At 57.5% G+C, this 17,855-nt stretch overlaps 1 protein-coding gene across 2 annotated transcripts in view; it reads left to right on the forward strand.

Moving 5' to 3' along the window:
- The window catches only part of CDH4 (cadherin 4), a 597,516-nt gene extending 581,024 nt beyond the window's left edge, over nt 1-16,492 (forward strand). For both annotated transcript variants that reach the window (XM_044748342.2, XM_070486202.1), the window contains 7 exons: nt 2,435-2,688; nt 3,347-3,489; nt 6,261-6,494; nt 7,446-7,679; nt 9,160-9,299; nt 10,108-10,272; nt 12,335-16,492. In XM_044748342.2, coding sequence (XP_044604277.2) covers nt 2,435-2,688; nt 3,347-3,489; nt 6,261-6,494; nt 7,446-7,679; nt 9,160-9,299; nt 10,108-10,272; nt 12,335-12,541 — 1,377 coding nt within the window. In that variant the 3' untranslated portion in view covers nt 12,542-16,492. The remainder of the gene's footprint in view (nt 1-2,434; nt 2,689-3,346; nt 3,490-6,260; nt 6,495-7,445; nt 7,680-9,159; nt 9,300-10,107; nt 10,273-12,334) is intronic.
- Nucleotides 16,493-17,855: the final 1,363 nt, after the last annotated feature.

A 17,855-nucleotide genomic window follows, 5' to 3' on the forward strand; every position in this document is an offset into this window, starting at 1 on the left:
CATTGTGGCCAAGTAGACACAGGTTCCTCTTGTTGATTTCTTGTCTCATGTCCGGACCAGGTATTTCTCCAGGGAGGGGTGGCGTTTAGAAACCAACATGTGTTACAAGAGGCACTCACGGCCGCTGACGGCCACGGCCTCTGCCATTCTTTCTGGGGCAGAGTGAGGAGGTGACACTTCAAACCAGTGCTCAGACTGACTGTCCCAAATTCATGTCACTGACTCAAATGATCATTTCCTTCAGATTTAACGTCGGAGGGTTTTTACTTCATTGACTTTGCTCTTGTATCTCATTTCTCTTACACTGAAAATTTCGGTTCCTAACATATTAACATAATGCTTCCTTACTTTATCCTAGAAAATACATAAAAAGTTTAAAAAATAACAAATGCAGAATCAGTAGCAAGAGCAAGAAGACCAAACGAGTTTAGGATTTCTTTGCAATGACTGTAAGTCGCATTAAGGACTTACCATCTAAATACCTCCTAGCCACTGGGCATCATTATTTTCTTGGGAGTTATATTATCCACTGATATACAATTACATTTAATTCAGTTTGCTTGTAATTTTCGGAGATTGCTTTTATATATAATTTTATTTGTAATACCTAAAGTGAGAGAATGTAAGGTATTACCTGGCTCCCAAACCAAAGCTGTGTGACAGAGCACACGCAGCAGCGGCGCGCCCCAGCTCTCCCCTCCCCTTTTCCTTCCCTCTCTCTCTTTTTTTTTTAAGATTTTATTTTTCCTTTTTCTCCCCAAAGCCCCCCAATACATAGTTGTGTATTTTTAGTTGTGGGTCCTTCTAGTTGTGGCATGTGGGACGCCGCCTCAGCATGGCTTGATGAGCGGTGCCATGTTCGCACCCAGGATTTGAACCTGGGAAACCCTGGGCCACCAAAGCGGAGCGCGTGAACTTAACCCCTCGGCCACAGGGCCAGCCCCCATTCCTTCCCTCTCTTATTGGCGCCCATTCTTAGGAGATTTTTGGTCTATCCTTGCAGTATTCCTTTCTGCAACTAGGAGCAAATACACAGACGAGTTCCTATTCCTCTCCCTCTTTTACATGGAAGGCAGGAGACGACGTGTCTTGCTTTCTCTGCCCGCCAATACACCCTGGAGATCTCTGCGCTTCCATGCACAGAGACCCTCCCACTCTTTCCCTCAGCTGGGGATTTCCACACTGTGTGGATGCAGTCCATTCAAGCAGCCAGGGCTGTGGACGCCTGGGTGGGCTCTGATACGCATCCTTGACCAATGAGACAAACGACACCGCCATGAAGAATCCTGTGCGTGTGTGACCTTGCGTGTGTCTAAGCAGGACTGGTTAGGCGCCACTGCATGCGCTGCGTTGTGCTGTGTTTTCCAGTGAGGCTGTTGAGCTTTGCCGTGACTGGTTACAAGTCTCGGGGTCCCAAGTGCTTCGGTGCAACTTCCCTGCTCCCCAAACAGGAGGAAGACCCGCAGACGGACAGCACCCCGTCCACTATAGAACTGCAGACTAGAGCCCACCCTAGTGTCTATAGTCGGGGTCCGGGCGCCCCCAAGGGTGTAAGTGGAGACCATGTTAATGCAGGGGCCACACACAGAGGGGGAGTCCGTAAGATGAGATTCTGAGTTTCCCGGGGCTGCTGTAACAAAGTTCCACAAATTGGGGGCGGGGGGGGGGGTGGCCAAACCAAGGAAATATGCTCTCCTGTGGTCCGGAGGCCAGAAGTCCAGAATCCAGGTGAGGCCAGGGCCGCACTCCCCCGCAGGCTCCAGGGGTCTCCCTGCTGCCTCCTCTGAGTTGGCGGCTAGCAGCAATCTGGCTGGGAGCCGCATCGCTCCAGTCCCCCTCTCTGTCTTCGCGTGGCTTCTCGCTGCGTCTTGGTCTCCCTCTCCTTACTCTCATAAGGGCACCTGTGCTTGGATTTGGGGCCCACCTCAATCCAGGATGACTTCCTCTCAAGGTCTTTAACTTAATTACATCTGTGAAGATCCTATTTTCAAATAAAGTCACATTCACAGGTTCCAGACGGACATATCTTTGGGGGGCCGCCATTCCACCCACTATACCTAGTGAGGCACCTGGTGGACAAATAAACAGGCAGTGGGACCTTGCACATGCCAGGCTGGAGGGGGCAGGCCGGGGGGGCAGCACTCCCGAGCCGTGGGAGCCAAGGCACCCAGCTACTGCCACACATGGCACGAGTCGAGAGGGCGGGTGTGGGGTCCTTTGCCCCAAACTCTCTCTTCTCCCATCGGCCAAGCCAGCAGGAAGCCAGAGACAAGGGAGCCTGGGAGACGCATCCCCCAGGACAGCCCCCAGGGCACAAAGCAGGGTGTGCAGAGCTGGAAACAGAGGGGGTGGGGTGCAGACCAGCCAGCCGGGGGCGGCACCCCGCGCGGCCCCACAGCCCTGCCAGCTCACCCCGGGGCTGCTCTCGTTCCAGGCGGTCGACTACGAGCTGAACAGAGCCTTCATGCTGACCGTGATGGTGTCCAACCAGGCGCCGCTGGCCAGCGGCATCCAGATGTCCTTCCAGTCCACCGCGGGGGTGACCATCTCGGTCATGGACATCAACGAGGCCCCCTACTTCCCCTCGAACCACAAGCTGATCCGCCTGGAGGAGGGCGTGCCCCCCGGCACCGTGCTGACCACGTTCTCGGCCGTGGACCCTGACCGGTTCTTGCAGCAGGCCGTGCGGTGGGTCCTGAGCGAGGCCTGCCCGCACCCCGCCCTTGGGCCCCCCATTTTCCATACAGAAGAATCCTAAAATGCCCGATGAAACCCTCCGCCCAGAAAGTCCCTGGGTGGGTGCTTCGGGGTGTCTTCGACCTGTGGGGTCTCTCCCCAGCCCTGGCGACAGTGGGGGTCATCTGCCCACCTGACACAGGTAGTTGGGGCAATGCCAAAAGCACTCAACAAACCACGAGCATTGTCATGGCCTCCACACGAGAAGGTGACAAAGGTTTAAAGACACCTGGCGATGTCTGGAGTCAGGCCGGGCCCTGATCCTGGCTTCACCCTCACTAGGTGTATGACTTTGCAAGTCACTCACCCTCTCTGTTCCTCCGTTTCCCCATCTGTAAATTGGGGACGATGGGAGTATCTGCCTCTTGGGGTCCTTGTGAGGAGAAGTGACCTGTCTACCTCCACTACTATGAGCCGCCGTGGTCCCCGTCCCGCTGTGGGAGGGCCCCGCCCCGGGCTGGAGGGAGAGCCCTTAGGTGAACTTGGCCTCCAGGCTGGCACTCTGAGGAGGGGTGTGCCAGCAGCCAGGAGGGGCTGGGGCCTCTGGCTGCCCCGTTCTCTCCCTGCCCCTGGCCTCCCTGCCCTCACGCCCTCCCTCCCGCCTCGGCAGATACTCAAAGCTGTCGGACCCGGCGAACTGGCTGCACATTAACACCACCAACGGTCAGATCACCACGGCGGCCATCCTTGACCGCGAGTCCCTCTACGTCAAAAACAACGTCTACGAGGCCACCTTCCTGGCGGCTGACAACGGTGCGTCCCGCTCCGGGGGGTGACTGTCGGGTGCCCACCGTGCCGCGGGCTCTGCGGCCAGGAGACTGAGGGAGGCCCGCCCGGCACCCAGAGGGTCCCTGGGGAGGTCTGGGGGGGGGGGACGCGGCGACACGGTGCCCCCCAGGCCATCCTGCTGTGTTCCCTCAAGGCACCAGCCATTCTGCCTAAACACCGAGCTCACTCATTTACTGGAACACACAGCCGTCCGGTCATTCGCACAGTCGCTCACTCGCATTCGCACAGGTCGCTCGCCTGGAGCACTGGGAACAGGGCCTGGCTCAAGCACGCACTACTAGCACTCCTGTGATTGCTCACTGAGCTCCTGCCGTGTGCCGGGCGCTGTTCATCAGTGAACAGAACGGACAACAGCCCCTCCCTTGCACGGCTGACATTCCAGAGGCCGGTGTCTCAGCTAGAACCAGGTTCGGCTGCATAATGATGACACTAATTTCAATAAGGTTGAGTTTTATTTTCTCCCATATAAAAGAAGGCTGGAGGCAGGCAGCCCTGGGTCAGGTTTGAGAAACCAGGCTGGCTCTGGCCACTCCCATGTCTTTGGTGAGCTACAGCGTGGTTCAGAATGGCTGCTGGTGCTCCAGCCATCATGGATTTGCCACATTCTGGCAAACAGAAGGAGGAGCAGGAAGGGCAAGGGCACACCCCTGCCCTTCTAAGGACTTGAAGGCCAGACTTAGTCACGAGGCTATATTTGCTGCAAAGGATGCTGAAAAATGTGTCTTCTAGCTGGGCAGTGATGGCCCCAGATGAAATTTGGGGCTCCAGTGTTTTATTAAGGAAGAAAGGGGAGATGGATATTGAGGGACAACTCCGCAGTCTCTGCCCCAGGGAGATGGGGAGAAGCAAGTCAATCAGATAATTTCAGGGAACGAGAAGTGCTGGAAGACGACAAAACAGAAGGATGCAGGAGAGGCAGCAGGCCTCCAGCTGCGAGCCTGGCTGTGAGGAACTGACCGTGGGGCCAAACCTGCGGGACCAGAAGGAACAAGCCAGGGGAAGACGGGGTGGGAGGGGCAGCCCCATAGTTAGGAAACAGCACGTGCAAAGGCCCAGGGCGGGGCGGGCTCTAGGAACAGCCGTGCAACTAAAGCGTCATGAACAAGAGTAGCGGTTGCACCAAGGCTTGTTCACGGCACTGACCACCCGCTGGCCTCCTGCCCGCTCCCTGACCCACCAGCTCCACAAAGGCCCCACCCTACAGCCACCTGCCATGAGCGCCGGGCTCTGGTTCCTGATGTCACTCCTCCAGCAGCTCGAGCACTGAGAGTGGATTAGAGAGTGACCCTTAAATGAATCGGGCGGAGCAGGGAAAGCCCGTGGAGGACACAGTGGAGCGCGAGTGCCCGTTAACGGAATCCATCCGCCCTTCTCCTGATTGTGCGCTGGGTCAGCATGGAGCCTTCAAGGGCCGTCGCAGAGCTGTGTCACCTTCAATGTGTTTTGTTTTTCCCTCTTTTTATTTTTGGTGAGGAAGATTGGCCCTGAGCTGACATTTGTGCCCATCTTCCTCTTTTATGTAGGGCCCGCCTCGCGTGGCCTGACGAGCAGTGTGTAGGTCCACACCTGGGATCCAAACCGGCGAACCCTGGGTGCCAAAGTAGAGCGTGTGAACTTAACCACTATGCCACCAGGCCAGCCAGCCTTCAACATGTCTTGATGCGTTTTCTGGAAGCTTAGAGACATGCTGTAGGATATATTTTTTACACGCTCCACCTGCCTCGGCCAAAAACCACGGCTGTTAACACAAGGGACAGAAGGGGCTGTCAAAGGGCAGAGCCACAGTCAGAACATGGCTGCCGCCGCCCCCTCCAAGCCTGGAGGGCGACAGGCACCTCTCGCTGGCCGCCCAGCCTGTGTCCACCAGCACCGCCACCCGGGCTGAGGCAGAGGCTGGGCGTAGGGGCATCGGGGGACTGGGGTGGCCCCTGAGGAGCTCGGGGGCTCAGCAGAGCACCTGTCTCTAGGCTGAGGCCACCAAAAGCAGAAGACGACTGCCGAGAGCGGCCTGCTGGCGGCCTCGCCCCTCTCTCCCACCGTTGCCCTGCGCTCTGACCGGTCAGCTCTCCGCTTTGGTGATGAGCCTCTGCGCACAGTGCTTCCGGCCACGGGCAGCTCTGCCGGGTGGGCCAGGGCAATGCTGAGGCTAGGAAAGCCTTTGCCCCCAGGGGCCCCAGGCTGGGAGAGACGGGACGCAGGGCCAGCCACACAGGCCTGCTGCAGCTGTGCACGAGCAGAGCTCGTGTGAGTGCCGTGTGCATGTGTGTGCCTGTGCGGCTGGGGGTCTGCGTGTGGCCACACATCATGCAACTGTGTGCTCTGGTGGTGTGTTCATATGTTGTGTGCAGCTGAGTGGCTGTGTATGTTGTACGGCAGGGTGTTGGTACAGGCCTGCGGTTACCTGTGGTGTGTCCCGGGTGGGGCTGTGGTCTGTCCCTGATGGGGCTGAGGTCTGTCCCAGGTGGGGCTATGGTCTGTCCCGGGTGGGGCTGTGGTCTGTCCTGGGTGGGGCCGAGGTCTGTCCCTGGTGGGGCCGAGGTCTGTCCCGGGTGGGGCCGAGGTCTGTCCCTGATGGGGCTGTGGTCTGTCCCTGATGGGGCTGTGGTCTGTCCTGGGTGGGGCTGAGGTCTGTCCCGGGTGGGGTTGTGGGTTGGTCCCATGTACATCATTGTGTGTTTGTGGTCATGGAACATCAGGAGAGACCCCTGCATGGTCACCCCATGTCTGTCCCACAGGGATCCCCCCGGCCAGCGGCACCGGGACCCTCCAGATCTATCTCATTGACATCAATGACAATGCCCCCGAGCTGCTGCCCAAGGAGGCACAGATCTGTGAGAAGCCCAGCCTGAACGCCATCAACATCACAGCAGCCGACGCTGACATTGACCCCAACATCGGCCCCTATGTCTTCGAGCTGCCCTTCGTCCCAGCCACCGTGCGGAAGAACTGGACCATCAGCCGCTTAAATGGTGAGCCCACCTCAGGCACGAGCCCACTGTGCCAGCCACTGGGAGGATCAGATTGAGTCTGGGTGCAGCCCCCAAGGGCGCCCGTTGCCCTGGAAGAGTGAGGAGCGGAGATGGGGCCAGTCTCACAAGAGGGGTGTCGGCCCTTCCCCTCCTGGAGCCCACGAGGCCGGGAGCCCTGGCCAGGCTCCCGTGCGCAGCAAGTCCAGCCTGTCCTGAGGAGGCCTCAGGGCAGTGCCAATCTCTCACTGTCGTCAGGAGCGTGGCCCTGGAGGCCCTTGCAGCTCTAACTGCACCGTCCAGGACTACCTCCTGTTCCAGTGGCCAACTGGTGGGCCCCGAACAATGTGCCTCCTGAGGGTAGTCTGCTAGATGTGGACTCATTGTATAAAAGGGCATCCAAATTCGGAAGTTTTTCTAGCACTGTAAAGATGCATCTAGAAAGGTTATAGCAGTTTCTGGTTTCACTAGAAGTACAGGAGAGTGCCTCTTCCCCAAAACCTCACTGACACTGTCTATTATTGTTTTAAAGAGCATTTTTCCATATTTATAGCCAAAATCATTGTTTCCATTGGCATCTCTTGACTACCAGTGGACATTTTTTCATATATTTATTGGGCATTTGTTGTTTCTTCTGTCAATTGTCTGTTCTATGCCCTTGCCTATTTTTCTTTGAGAAGGTTTTTTTCTAATTGATTTGGTCAAACTCTTTATATATTATGGAAATGATTTCTTCATCCTACGTGTTGCAATTGCTCTTTTCTTGAATTTCCAGTCTTTTAACCTTATGGCATGATGTAGTGTGTATGTGTGCATGCGTGTGCATATGTGTGTGTGTGTTATGCAAACAGATAATTTAGATTTTCATGCACTGAGTCTTTTCCTTCTGAAGCCTTGCTCAGAAAGGAGAGCTGGCCGTTCACTGAACAAAGCCCGTTCTGTCGCTTTGCCCAGGTGACTATGCCCAGCTCAGCTTGCGTATCATGTACCTGGAAGCCGGCATGTACGATGTCCCCATCATCGTCACAGACTCTGGGAACCCTCCCCTGTCCAACATGTCCATCATCAAAGTCAAGGTGTGCCCATGTGACGAGAACGGCGACTGTACCACCATTGGTGCGGTGGCAGCAGCTGGTCTGGGCACCGGTGCCATCGTGGCCATCCTCATCTGCATCGTCATCCTGCTGAGTGAGTATAGCTGAGCACCAAGGGCGCCGTGGCCTGAGCACTCCATCCAGGGTTGACCAGAGGCGTGGAGCCCAGGTTTGCCCTGCAGCCAACATCTCCCGGCCTCATCCCATCCACTGGGGACCTTTCAAAAACCCAACCGAACTGGTCTGTACCATAACGGACACAGGCACCCATGGCACATAAATGCACTCACTCGTGCACACTCACATGAGCTATCCATATGCACGAAGGAGTCCATTCCCACACAGACATGCACATATGCATATACACAGATGGACATGCACACACATGCATGCACTCATGCACATGAGCTATCCATATGCACGAAGTCCATTCCCACACAGACATGCACACACGCATATACACACACAGACGTGCACACACATGCATGCACTCATGCACATGAGCTATCCATATGCACAGAGTCCATTCCCACACAGACATGCACATATGCACATACACGCATGGACATGCACACACATGCATGCACTCATGCACATGAGCTATCCATATGCACAGAGTCCATTCCCACACAGACATGCACACACGCATATACACACACAGACGTGCACACACATGCATGCACTCATGCACATGAGCTATCCATATGCACAGAGTCCATTCCCACACAGACATGCACACACGCATATACACACACAGACGTGCACACACATGCATGCACTCATGCACATGAGCTATCCATATGCACGGAGTCCATTCCCACACAGACATGCACACACGCATATACACACACAGACGTGCACACACATGCATGCACTCATGCACATGAGCTATCCATATGCACAGAGTCCATTCCCACACAGACATGCACACACGCATACACACACAGAGACGTGCACACACATGCATGCACTCATGCACATGAGCTATCCATATGCACGGAGTCCATTCCCACACAGACATGCACACACACATACACACGCACAGACGTGCACACACATGCATGCACTCATGCACATGAGCTATCCATATGCATGGAGTCCATTCCCACACAGACATGCACACACGCATATACACACACAGACGTGCACACACATGCATGCACTCATGCACATGAGCTATCCATATGCACGGAGTCCATTCCCACACAGACATGCACACACGCATATACACACACAGAGACGTGCACACACATGCATGCACTCATGCACATGAGCTATCCATATGCACGAAGGAGTCCATTCCCACACAGACATGCACACACGCATACACACACAGAGACGTGCACACACATGCATGCACTCATGCACATGAGCTATCCATATGCACGAAGGAGTCCATTCCCACACAGACATGCACACACGCATATACACGCATGGACATGCACACACATGCATGTGCAAGCTCTCACACAGCTGCACAGCACACACGCACACACATGCTCACACACATGGCACACACAGGTGAATGCGTACACACGCACACCTACTCACGGCGTGGCCCCCCTGCCCCACAGCCATGGTCCTGCTGTTTGTCGTGTGGATGAAACGGCGGGAGAAGGAGCGCCACACGAAGCAGTTGCTCATTGACCCCGAGGACGACGTGCGTGACAACATTCTCAAGTACGACGAGGAAGGGGGCGGCGAGGAGGACCAGGTGAGACCACAGCTGCCGGACACCCCTACACACCGCCTCCAGGACTCCCTCTTGGGTTTCAGCAGGAAGACGCTTTGTCCGTTTCTGTAGTGTGAAGGCGGCCAATGCTCTGGTCAGGACAGCAGGGACAGGTGGGGACAGTCTTCCCAGACCTGTCCTGCCCACATTTGCACTTCCAGGCCTGGGTGCGTGCACAGGGTACCAGCTTCCTCCACATGGCGACCAGCATGAACTCATCTCCCCTAGGCTTTGGATCCCCTCAGCTTGCTCCCTCCCCTCAGCTGATGGGCCTGCGCCCCACGACCCAGGGGGTCCCAAGGACACTCCTGACCCAGGGACAACCCAGGGGCTGTGGGGGGACCAGGAGGCAGCACATAGGGTGCCCAGGAGGGTGGGCCCAGGGAGCTGCTGGGTTGGATTCTGGGTCTGCCGTTGACCATTGACTCAGGGCAAGTCCTTACCCCCCTAAAGCTTAGTGAGGAGTGTGCATGGGAGCTGAGGTGTGGGCAGGGGCCACCCTGGGGGAGCGTCAGCCCAGCAAAGGCAGCCTGGGGGACACAGACCCCTCGTGTGCCTTGGGGACCAGCAGGATTTAGATGAATGGAAGAGAAGTGGGCATTTCAGGAAGGGCAGACCAGGTGACAGACTAGGATAGCGGGCGTGCTTGGGGACCAGGTGACGGGATAGGACAGTGGGCGTGCTTGGGGACCAGATGACAGGATAGGACAGCGGGCACGCTTGGAGCTGAGTCACACAACAGGACGAGGGTGCACCTGTGCCTGTTGCCCCACCCACACCTCCTCCCCAGGACTACGACCTCAGCCAACTGCAGCAGCCAGAGGCCATGGAGCACGTGCTGAGCAAGGCCCCCGGGGTTCGGCGGGTGGACGAGCGGCCAGTGGGCGCCGAGCCCCAGTACCCGGTCAGGCCCGTGGTGCCCCATCCAGGAGACATCGGCGACTTCATCAACGAGGTGGGCGCTCCGGGCAATGGGGAGGGCCCCTGAGCAGGGTGTCCGCATAAAAGTAAAACCCTGTTCATGCACACAAATCAAAGCTGTCACCGTCCTGCACCCGCAGTGTCGGGGTGAGAAGACAGACTCAGCCCTGGGTCCAGGCCCTGCCCTGCCCCTGCCAGCTTCAAGCCCTGGGGCCAGGCACCTCCCCTCAGCATCCTGCTCCAGCACAGGCGAGGATGAGCAGACAGGGCGCGGCAGCCGGCAGACGCTCGCTAAGAACTCAGAGAACTTGAGGCCACAGGGGTGGCGGGCACAGGGGGGCAGCAGGAGGCCGTCTCCGGTCCTCGGGAGGAGGAGCCACCGCTGTTGGACCTGACTCAGGGGCCGCAGGCTCTACTCTCACTCTGGTCTCTGGCTGTTGCGAGGGCCCTTCCCCGTCTGCACTCGCCTCCGAGGCCCAGACAGGCCTGTGACTTGCCCAGATCAGGCCCAGCCCAGACCACCCCGACACACACACCCGGTGCCCTGAGAACGCCGGAGAGCTGGGCGTCCTTCAGGAGCTGCCACCTGACCCCGTGGCCACAGCACCCATCCTGACGTTTGGGGTCTGGAGACAAGTCAGCATCAAAGTCCCAACAAATAACGTCCCCAGCCTTTGACCGTCCCCCTTCGCAAGAAAAGCGGAAACCCCTCCAGCAGGTTCACCAGAGAAATGCTCAACGGACAGGTGCAGGGGCACGGCGCCTGCCTCAGCCTCCACCTTCCTCTGCAGAACAGCAGACACAGCAACGATCCGAACGTGGCTATGTGGCCGCACCCCCCCCCCCAACTCTCCCCAGTCAGCCGTGTCGGGCGGTTGGTACCTGCACGGCTCCATGCACACCTCACCCATCAGCTCCCAGAGACGGTGACATCCTTGATCGCCTGTGTAGCTGGCGTGGGTCCCTCAGTGTTGACCACCTGGCCTCTAACACCGACTGTAGTTTAAGAGGCGTTGGCATTGCTTCTGTCTCCACTTGAGTCAGAATCTGACTTTAAAAGAATTTATTTAAACAGCATAGAACCCAGAAGTGCTTCAGCAGAGATACCGAGATTTCTAAGAGCATCCCCCAAAACAGGTCATGTCCCAGGCCGCAGATGAAATTTCTACACCTGCCCAAAAGCTGATTCGGTTTAGGCAACATTTACTGTCTCTGGTGTAATAAAAATTTTTAAAACCCCAACAATACGTCCTCCCCAGTCTATAATTAAAAGCCCACTTTTAAGCAACTCTTAGAGGAAAGTAAAGACAGAAACCACAAGCCACTGGAAACTGAGTGATGGTGAGGGTGCCCCCTCCCGGGGAAGGGAGGTGCATCATCCAGCCAGTGACCACCGTGGGCAACCAGGCTAGCCCACTGGAGACCTCCCCAAGCCCATGCAGAACCCCACCTCAAGCTGTCCCGCCCACCAGCAGGGGAGCAGGGTGTGTACCCACCCCCACGGTCACCAGGGGAGAGCTGCTCCCAGAGGCACCCTCAGCAGGACGCCCGCACACGGAGCTGTGCTGGAGGCATTGGGACCTCTCGGTGGACCAGCACACGGAAGGAGGGAGGTCCCGGGCACTGATGGAGGGGCGGTCCAGCCACGCCTGCTGCATCGCTGTGTGTTGTTCATGGGGATAGCTGATGTAACAACAGATTCTGACTCTGGCCACTCAGGTTCACATTCCGTGTGGCAATGATTGTGGAATCCAGAACCATCTGGCCACACGGAGGGACTGACTCTAGCCACAGGCCCCACCCACCCCCTTGCCTCATGTGGTTTGTGCGGCCATGCTGTCATTTGAGTTTGCTCCCTCCAACGCTCTTCCACAGTTTATTTTCATAAATACCGTTCCCGACTTGGTTCTCTGAGATGCCCTTCAGTCAAACACAGGGAGCACTTATTGAGCACCTACTGTATGCAAGGCCCTCTCACCTCACCTTCCTGACCTGCCTCCCAGCTCCTCTCCCGGGCTCCCCTTTTCCCTCCGTCAGGCCCCTGGGGCTGAGGCAGCAGACCCTCCACCCTAACCCCATGTCTTCGTGACCCCCAGGGACTCCGGGCGGCTGACAATGACCCCACAGCACCCCCCTACGACTCCCTGCTGGTCTTCGACTATGAAGGGAGTGGCTCCACCGCGGGCTCCGTCAGCTCCCTGAACTCGTCCAGCTCCGGGGACCAAGACTACGATTACCTGAACGACTGGGGGCCCAGGTTCAAGAAGCTGGCGGACATGTACGGAGGCGGCGAGGAGGATTAACCGCCCTCACCTCCCTGGACCAAAGCGAGAACCGCGCTCGGACAGACGCCAGAGGAGCAGGACTGCAGGAGGCAGCTGGTCTTCCCGGCTCCCTGCGGACGTGTCCTTAGTGATGTGTTAGGGGGTCCCTCCCCGCCCCAGCCCCCCCAACATTGAGCTGTCTGGCATGAACACTGCTCGCCCCGCGGCACCCCGCCCATCACGGTAGCTGAGTCAGCAGTAAAGGGGAGCGAGAGGCACTCTGTCTTAACTTGAATTTCTTAGAACAGAAGCACTGTTTTTAAAAAAAAAAAAAAAAAAGAAAAAGAAAGTGCCTTTTGGTACGTGTATCAGATTCCTTCAAACTCAGGAGTGACCACAAGCAAGCAGACAGACAAGTCCCCAGCCCAGCGAGTCCCAGCTCTGAAGGCACCAAGTAAGGAACTGGGGAGAATGTGTCTTTTTTTTTTTTTTTTTTGGTCTTTTATTAGGAAAAAAAGTGGGTGACTCGCTTGACAAAATTTACAAGGAAAATATAGTTTGGGGTTCAAATCCCAACAGCCTTTCTGAGCCCTCACACTTTGCTGTACGCAGTCAGGGTCTCCGGGCCCCCTGGAGCTCCCGAGGCCGGCTGGAGACGGGGAGGCCCAGCCTTCAGCTCCAGCAGCAGAAAGCTCCCCTGCGGCAGCCAGGCCGCTGACAAAAGGCGCCACCGTGTGAACGTGGCCGGCACCGAGTCTTTGCCGCCCCGACTCCCAGATGCTGTAAATAGCTGGGGCAGGTGGGGTTCCGAGGGGCCGTCCCTGATGCTCCCCATCTCTGCCTTGGCCATCCCCCAGACCGCCCCAGTGAACCAGGAGGCCTCCCCCAGGGCCAACTGTCACCCCGAATGCCACCCAGGTCCCAACTGCCTTCAGTACAGTAGAGTATGGTGGCCCAAGAAGCCACAGCCCAAAACAGCCAGAGTCTCAGCAAACCCTGGCATGAGCCGTCCGCCTCTCGCCATCTGACTCCCGAGGGACCCCGTCAAAGGTCCAGCGCACACGCACACGTGCCAGTCCAAACCCCTGAGCGCTCTGATGCCTCCAGCCCCCGACCCTGGGCTGTGCAGAAGCCAGGAGAGGTGAACCTCACTCACGGTTCCAGAGGCTTGGAAACCCTGCGATCAGCGGGGGACTCTGGCAGCCTCTTTCCCCTGCCCTGCCTCTCCGGACTGGAGTTTCCAATGCTCGCGAACTGATGTGGACGGCACAGATCTGCTCTGAACGGCAGGGCAGGCCGTCCTTGCTGTGCTGTCGCCCCACAGATGCGTCTGGACCCCACCTGCTAGAAACAAAAGCCCCTCCCCTTTCCCTTGGACCAACATCAGCACCGAGCTGCCGCTGGGCCGGTTAGCTGCTCAGACTGTCAGAGTCGGAAGTGCCCTTTTGATCGGCAGTCTACTCTCAAGCCAGACACCAGGGGGTCAGTTCCACAGGACAGCAAAAGGGGCTGTGTCCCAAGGACCCACAGGGGAGACCCCTGCTGCACCTGTTCACTGGGTGAGACAAGGAGCCTGGTGCGTTTCTCTCCCCAGGCTGTCTCCCAGGGACAGCCACTTGTGGGCACAAAGGCTCCTCTGGCCAGGGTAGGAGGCAGGCACCTCAGAGGGAAATCTTCATCTGCTCTTGGGCTCCCCAAGGAAGGGGGTGAAGGGCCCTGGGCAGGACTTGGCATCGGAGCCCCCTTGGGGAGAGGAGTTCCAGCACTGACCAAGGGCAAGGAGGCTGGCTCGCCTTGGAGCCCCACCGGGGACCCCTGCCCTCTACCTGCTCCCGGGGTCAGGGAAGGCCTCAAGAGAGCCTGGGGGAGGTGGGGGGGGAGGGGGCTGGGGTGCAGCGTGCTCTCCGTTTCTCCATCAGGGGGTCCCTGATCTATTCCTCGGCCTATGGCCTGTCCCTGTTGCTATGGTCATCCTCTTTTATAAAAAGCTTTGGCCTCGAAGATGAACTTGAGTGTGCACAAGTGTGTGCGAAGCGTGTGGGTGTGTCCCTGTTGGACGTCAGGGTTCTTCCCCAAACCAAACTCATCACTGACTCTGTCCATCTCCCAGAGCTGAGCTGGGGTCACAGGCTCCAGCATGTGGCCTGTGGAGGGCTCTGTGCATCCTAACCCTGTCCAGGGCTGCCTAGGGAGGGACGGAGGGACGGATGGGCAGGAGAGGAGGGCACCCATGTCACACGCTGGATGCTCCCCCGGGGCAGCCAGCCATCTCACAGATGTCAGGAGGGTGGCCTGCCAAGGGAAGGGGACCGGACCCCCAGCGCGAAGCCGTGCTATGCAAATCGTTTGGGCTCAGGTAGCCACGGAGAATTGTCCCAGAGTCTAGGGTGAGGCCACTGAGGGACCACTGATGGGGTCAGGCCTGGTGGATGTGGCTCGAATCTTCTGTTTTTGTTTGTTTTGGAAAGTTCATCCTCCATTCGAAGTGTGAATATGGTCTGGGAGCCAACCATATTCTGTGGACTCTCCTCTCTGAAATCCCGAGGACTCCTTGGGTCCCCCAGGCCCTGGGCTCACCTCAGGGATGTACGTGCCAGGCCCAGCCTAGGACTCGGCATCCTGAGCACCAATCCCACCAACCACTCGGGTGACCGGGAGCCCTCGGCCTCACTCCACCCAGGAGAGCCAGGTGCTGATGCCCGTCTCACCACCACCCTTGTCGCCTCTCCCCTCTCCCCTTGCTTCTCGTCACTGCCAAGACCCCGTTGCATTTTGCCTAAATCGTGCAGGCTGAGGCTGTGGCAACCCGCCGGGGGGACATCGATGGGGCACTTCTCATGCCCATCTCTGCTTCCAAACAACCGGACAGCCGTCCCCTCTCACTCCCACCCCAGGCATCCCCTGGGGGCCAGAGAAAGATGGGGTTCCCACACCCTCCCAGATGCATCTTGGAACTCTGTTCCGAGACCGAGTTAGCATTAGCTAAGCGTACAATCAGTGTCAAATGTCCCTCTTCTGTAGCTTGTTAATACGACCTGTCCACAACTCCGGGCCCGGCCGGCAGGGGCCCAGCCTCAGTGCTGGCAGACCGCTTGGGCACGGCCTCATTTCTTTAGGGAATTTTGTTCTGTGAACAGAGAAACCTGTGCCGCAGAGTAGGGTGGCAAGAACACCCCGACCCTGGTCGGCGGGCTCCCCAGCCGAGGGCTGCCACGTCCGTCAGCACCTCCTGGCCAAGCAGGTCGTCTCCTCATGTCTGTCAGCACATCCAAAGTGCAGGCCTCCCACCACCACAGCATCAGGGGGACGGCCAAGTGCCAGGCCTCAGGGGGGCCTCAGTTTCCCTAGAATGAGCACCGGCCGACACAGACGTTTGAGATGACAACTCTGTTCTCTCCAAGGTCGAAAGTCGGGGGAGGGGAGTCTCAATTTTTGTCAATGATAAAAGGAATAACACCAAAAAACCCACGGAACCTCCCATACACAGAGCATCCTGTGCCACAGCTCACAGCCCCGTGGTGTGCAGAGGACAGGCGCGGCCAAGCGCAGAGCCGGGGGCCACCTCTGTGTATAATTGGAACGCCTTTTGCTTTTCCTTTCTCCATCCTGATTTTTTTTTTTGCATGTTTCTTTTTGAAAATGGACAAAATGTGTAGCAGCCCGCATGACTGTGGTTGTTTTGGGGAAAGATACTGGAGTATGACGTATTCACACTGCAACTCTGAGCATTGCGCAGTTAGACAAACGTTCCCACTTCTTTTGTAATCGTCAACAGCACAACTATTTTGTATTGTTGTTTGTATCATTTTGTACCAAAAAAAAAGGGAAAAAAAAGGGAAGAGCGTCGATGTTTTCAATGTGTTTTTAGTGCCGGGCGGTCTTGGTTCCAAACTGCGCAGCAGCTTTGCGGAGTTACCGTGTCCTGAGCGGGGTCGGGGCATTGGCACGCTGCTCCAGAGGAGTAAATAAAGTCCCCTTTTAAATAGCCGGCCTCAACCTGGGTTGTTCTTCTCCACGCCAAGAAGCTGACGGTGCTCAGGGGCAGCAGACGGGTGAGCATGGCGGGTTTGGTGTCCACAGTGGCATTTGCTTGTTCAGCAGCCGTTGCTGGAGCTCCTGCTGAGTCCCAGGACCACAGACATGAACAAACCCAGGCCACTCCTCACGTCTGTGAGGCCCTGGGAAGGTGCACAAAGGAAGGCCCACGTGCCACACGCCTACGCATTCCAGAGTTCTTGGAAGTTAGAGACCAACCTAACAAAATGCTAAACAATACATCCCCCTCCTCCCTGGGCAAATCCTCCTTCAGAGCGCAGGGGAGCCCGTCCGACTTAGACTTCTCACGCCCCCAATCCTCAGAGCCCTGGCCTCCTCCCCCTGCAGCGGCTCTTTCATCTGGCAGGAAGGCAGCACCAGCCAAGTCGCAGCCCGCCAGGCCACGAACCCAAGGACAAGCGGGTCCACCCTGCCAGACCTGGGAGTCCTCGGAAGCTCTCCGATAGGCCCAGCCTGGTCTCCATGACCCAGCCTGCCCTTGACCGCTGGCCTGAGTCTGAGCTGGAGAAGCCCCAGCAGCAGCTCACGCCTTCTTGGTCGTAAAGCTGTGCTGCAGAGCCCCTGTGCACAGTGCTGGCTGGCAGAGGCCACACACTCGAGCCCAACCAGGGCTGGACTGGCTGATGCTCTGCCATCCTCAGAGAAATGGAGTTCAGAAAGGTTGAGCAGCCACCCAGCTCGCCCCACTAAGTGTCACAGTCAGACCCGAGCCCCAGGGTCCAGCCTGTCGTGCAGGCTCCTAGCCCCTGCCCCCAGCCCCAGGCAGAGATGGTTCCTCCCTCCCCACCACCTCTCCTAGGCCTTTTCTTGGGCACAAATTTGCATCCACAATGACTTGCATAACAAAAAATCGCTCACACGGTTAATTATGGGTACAGTTGATAATTACAGGCACAATTAGCCACTTGCTAATTTTAAGGGTGCAGAGCAGCTAATTACATTCACACTTAGACAACAACTGCTGCAGACCCGGGACAGGCAATCCAGGGGGGTGGGGGGAGGAGCACCGACTCCTTGTAATCAGACTCCCGGGGTGAGGCCCTCCTGGGTGGCGGAGTCCGCTCAGGGATACCCGACGCCAGCTCCACAGCAGAGGGCCGGTTGTCCCAGAGGCAGGGGCTGGGCAGAAATTACTGTAAAGGCCAGCTCAGGGCCTCTGGGAGGTGTGGTGGCCCTTTTCCTGGAGGCACAGGGGCCCTCTCTTGGGTCATTTCACTAAACGGAGGTCCCCATACCTCCCCTGCATTGGCATAGCCGGCCTGGGAGGGGCATTCAAAGCCGTCAGTTCACAGGTGTG

The sequence above is a fragment of the Equus asinus genome, chromosome 15 (genome assembly GCF_041296235.1).
Source record: "Equus asinus isolate D_3611 breed Donkey chromosome 15, EquAss-T2T_v2, whole genome shotgun sequence".
NCBI classification, from domain to species: Eukaryota; Metazoa; Chordata; class Mammalia; order Perissodactyla; family Equidae; genus Equus; species Equus asinus.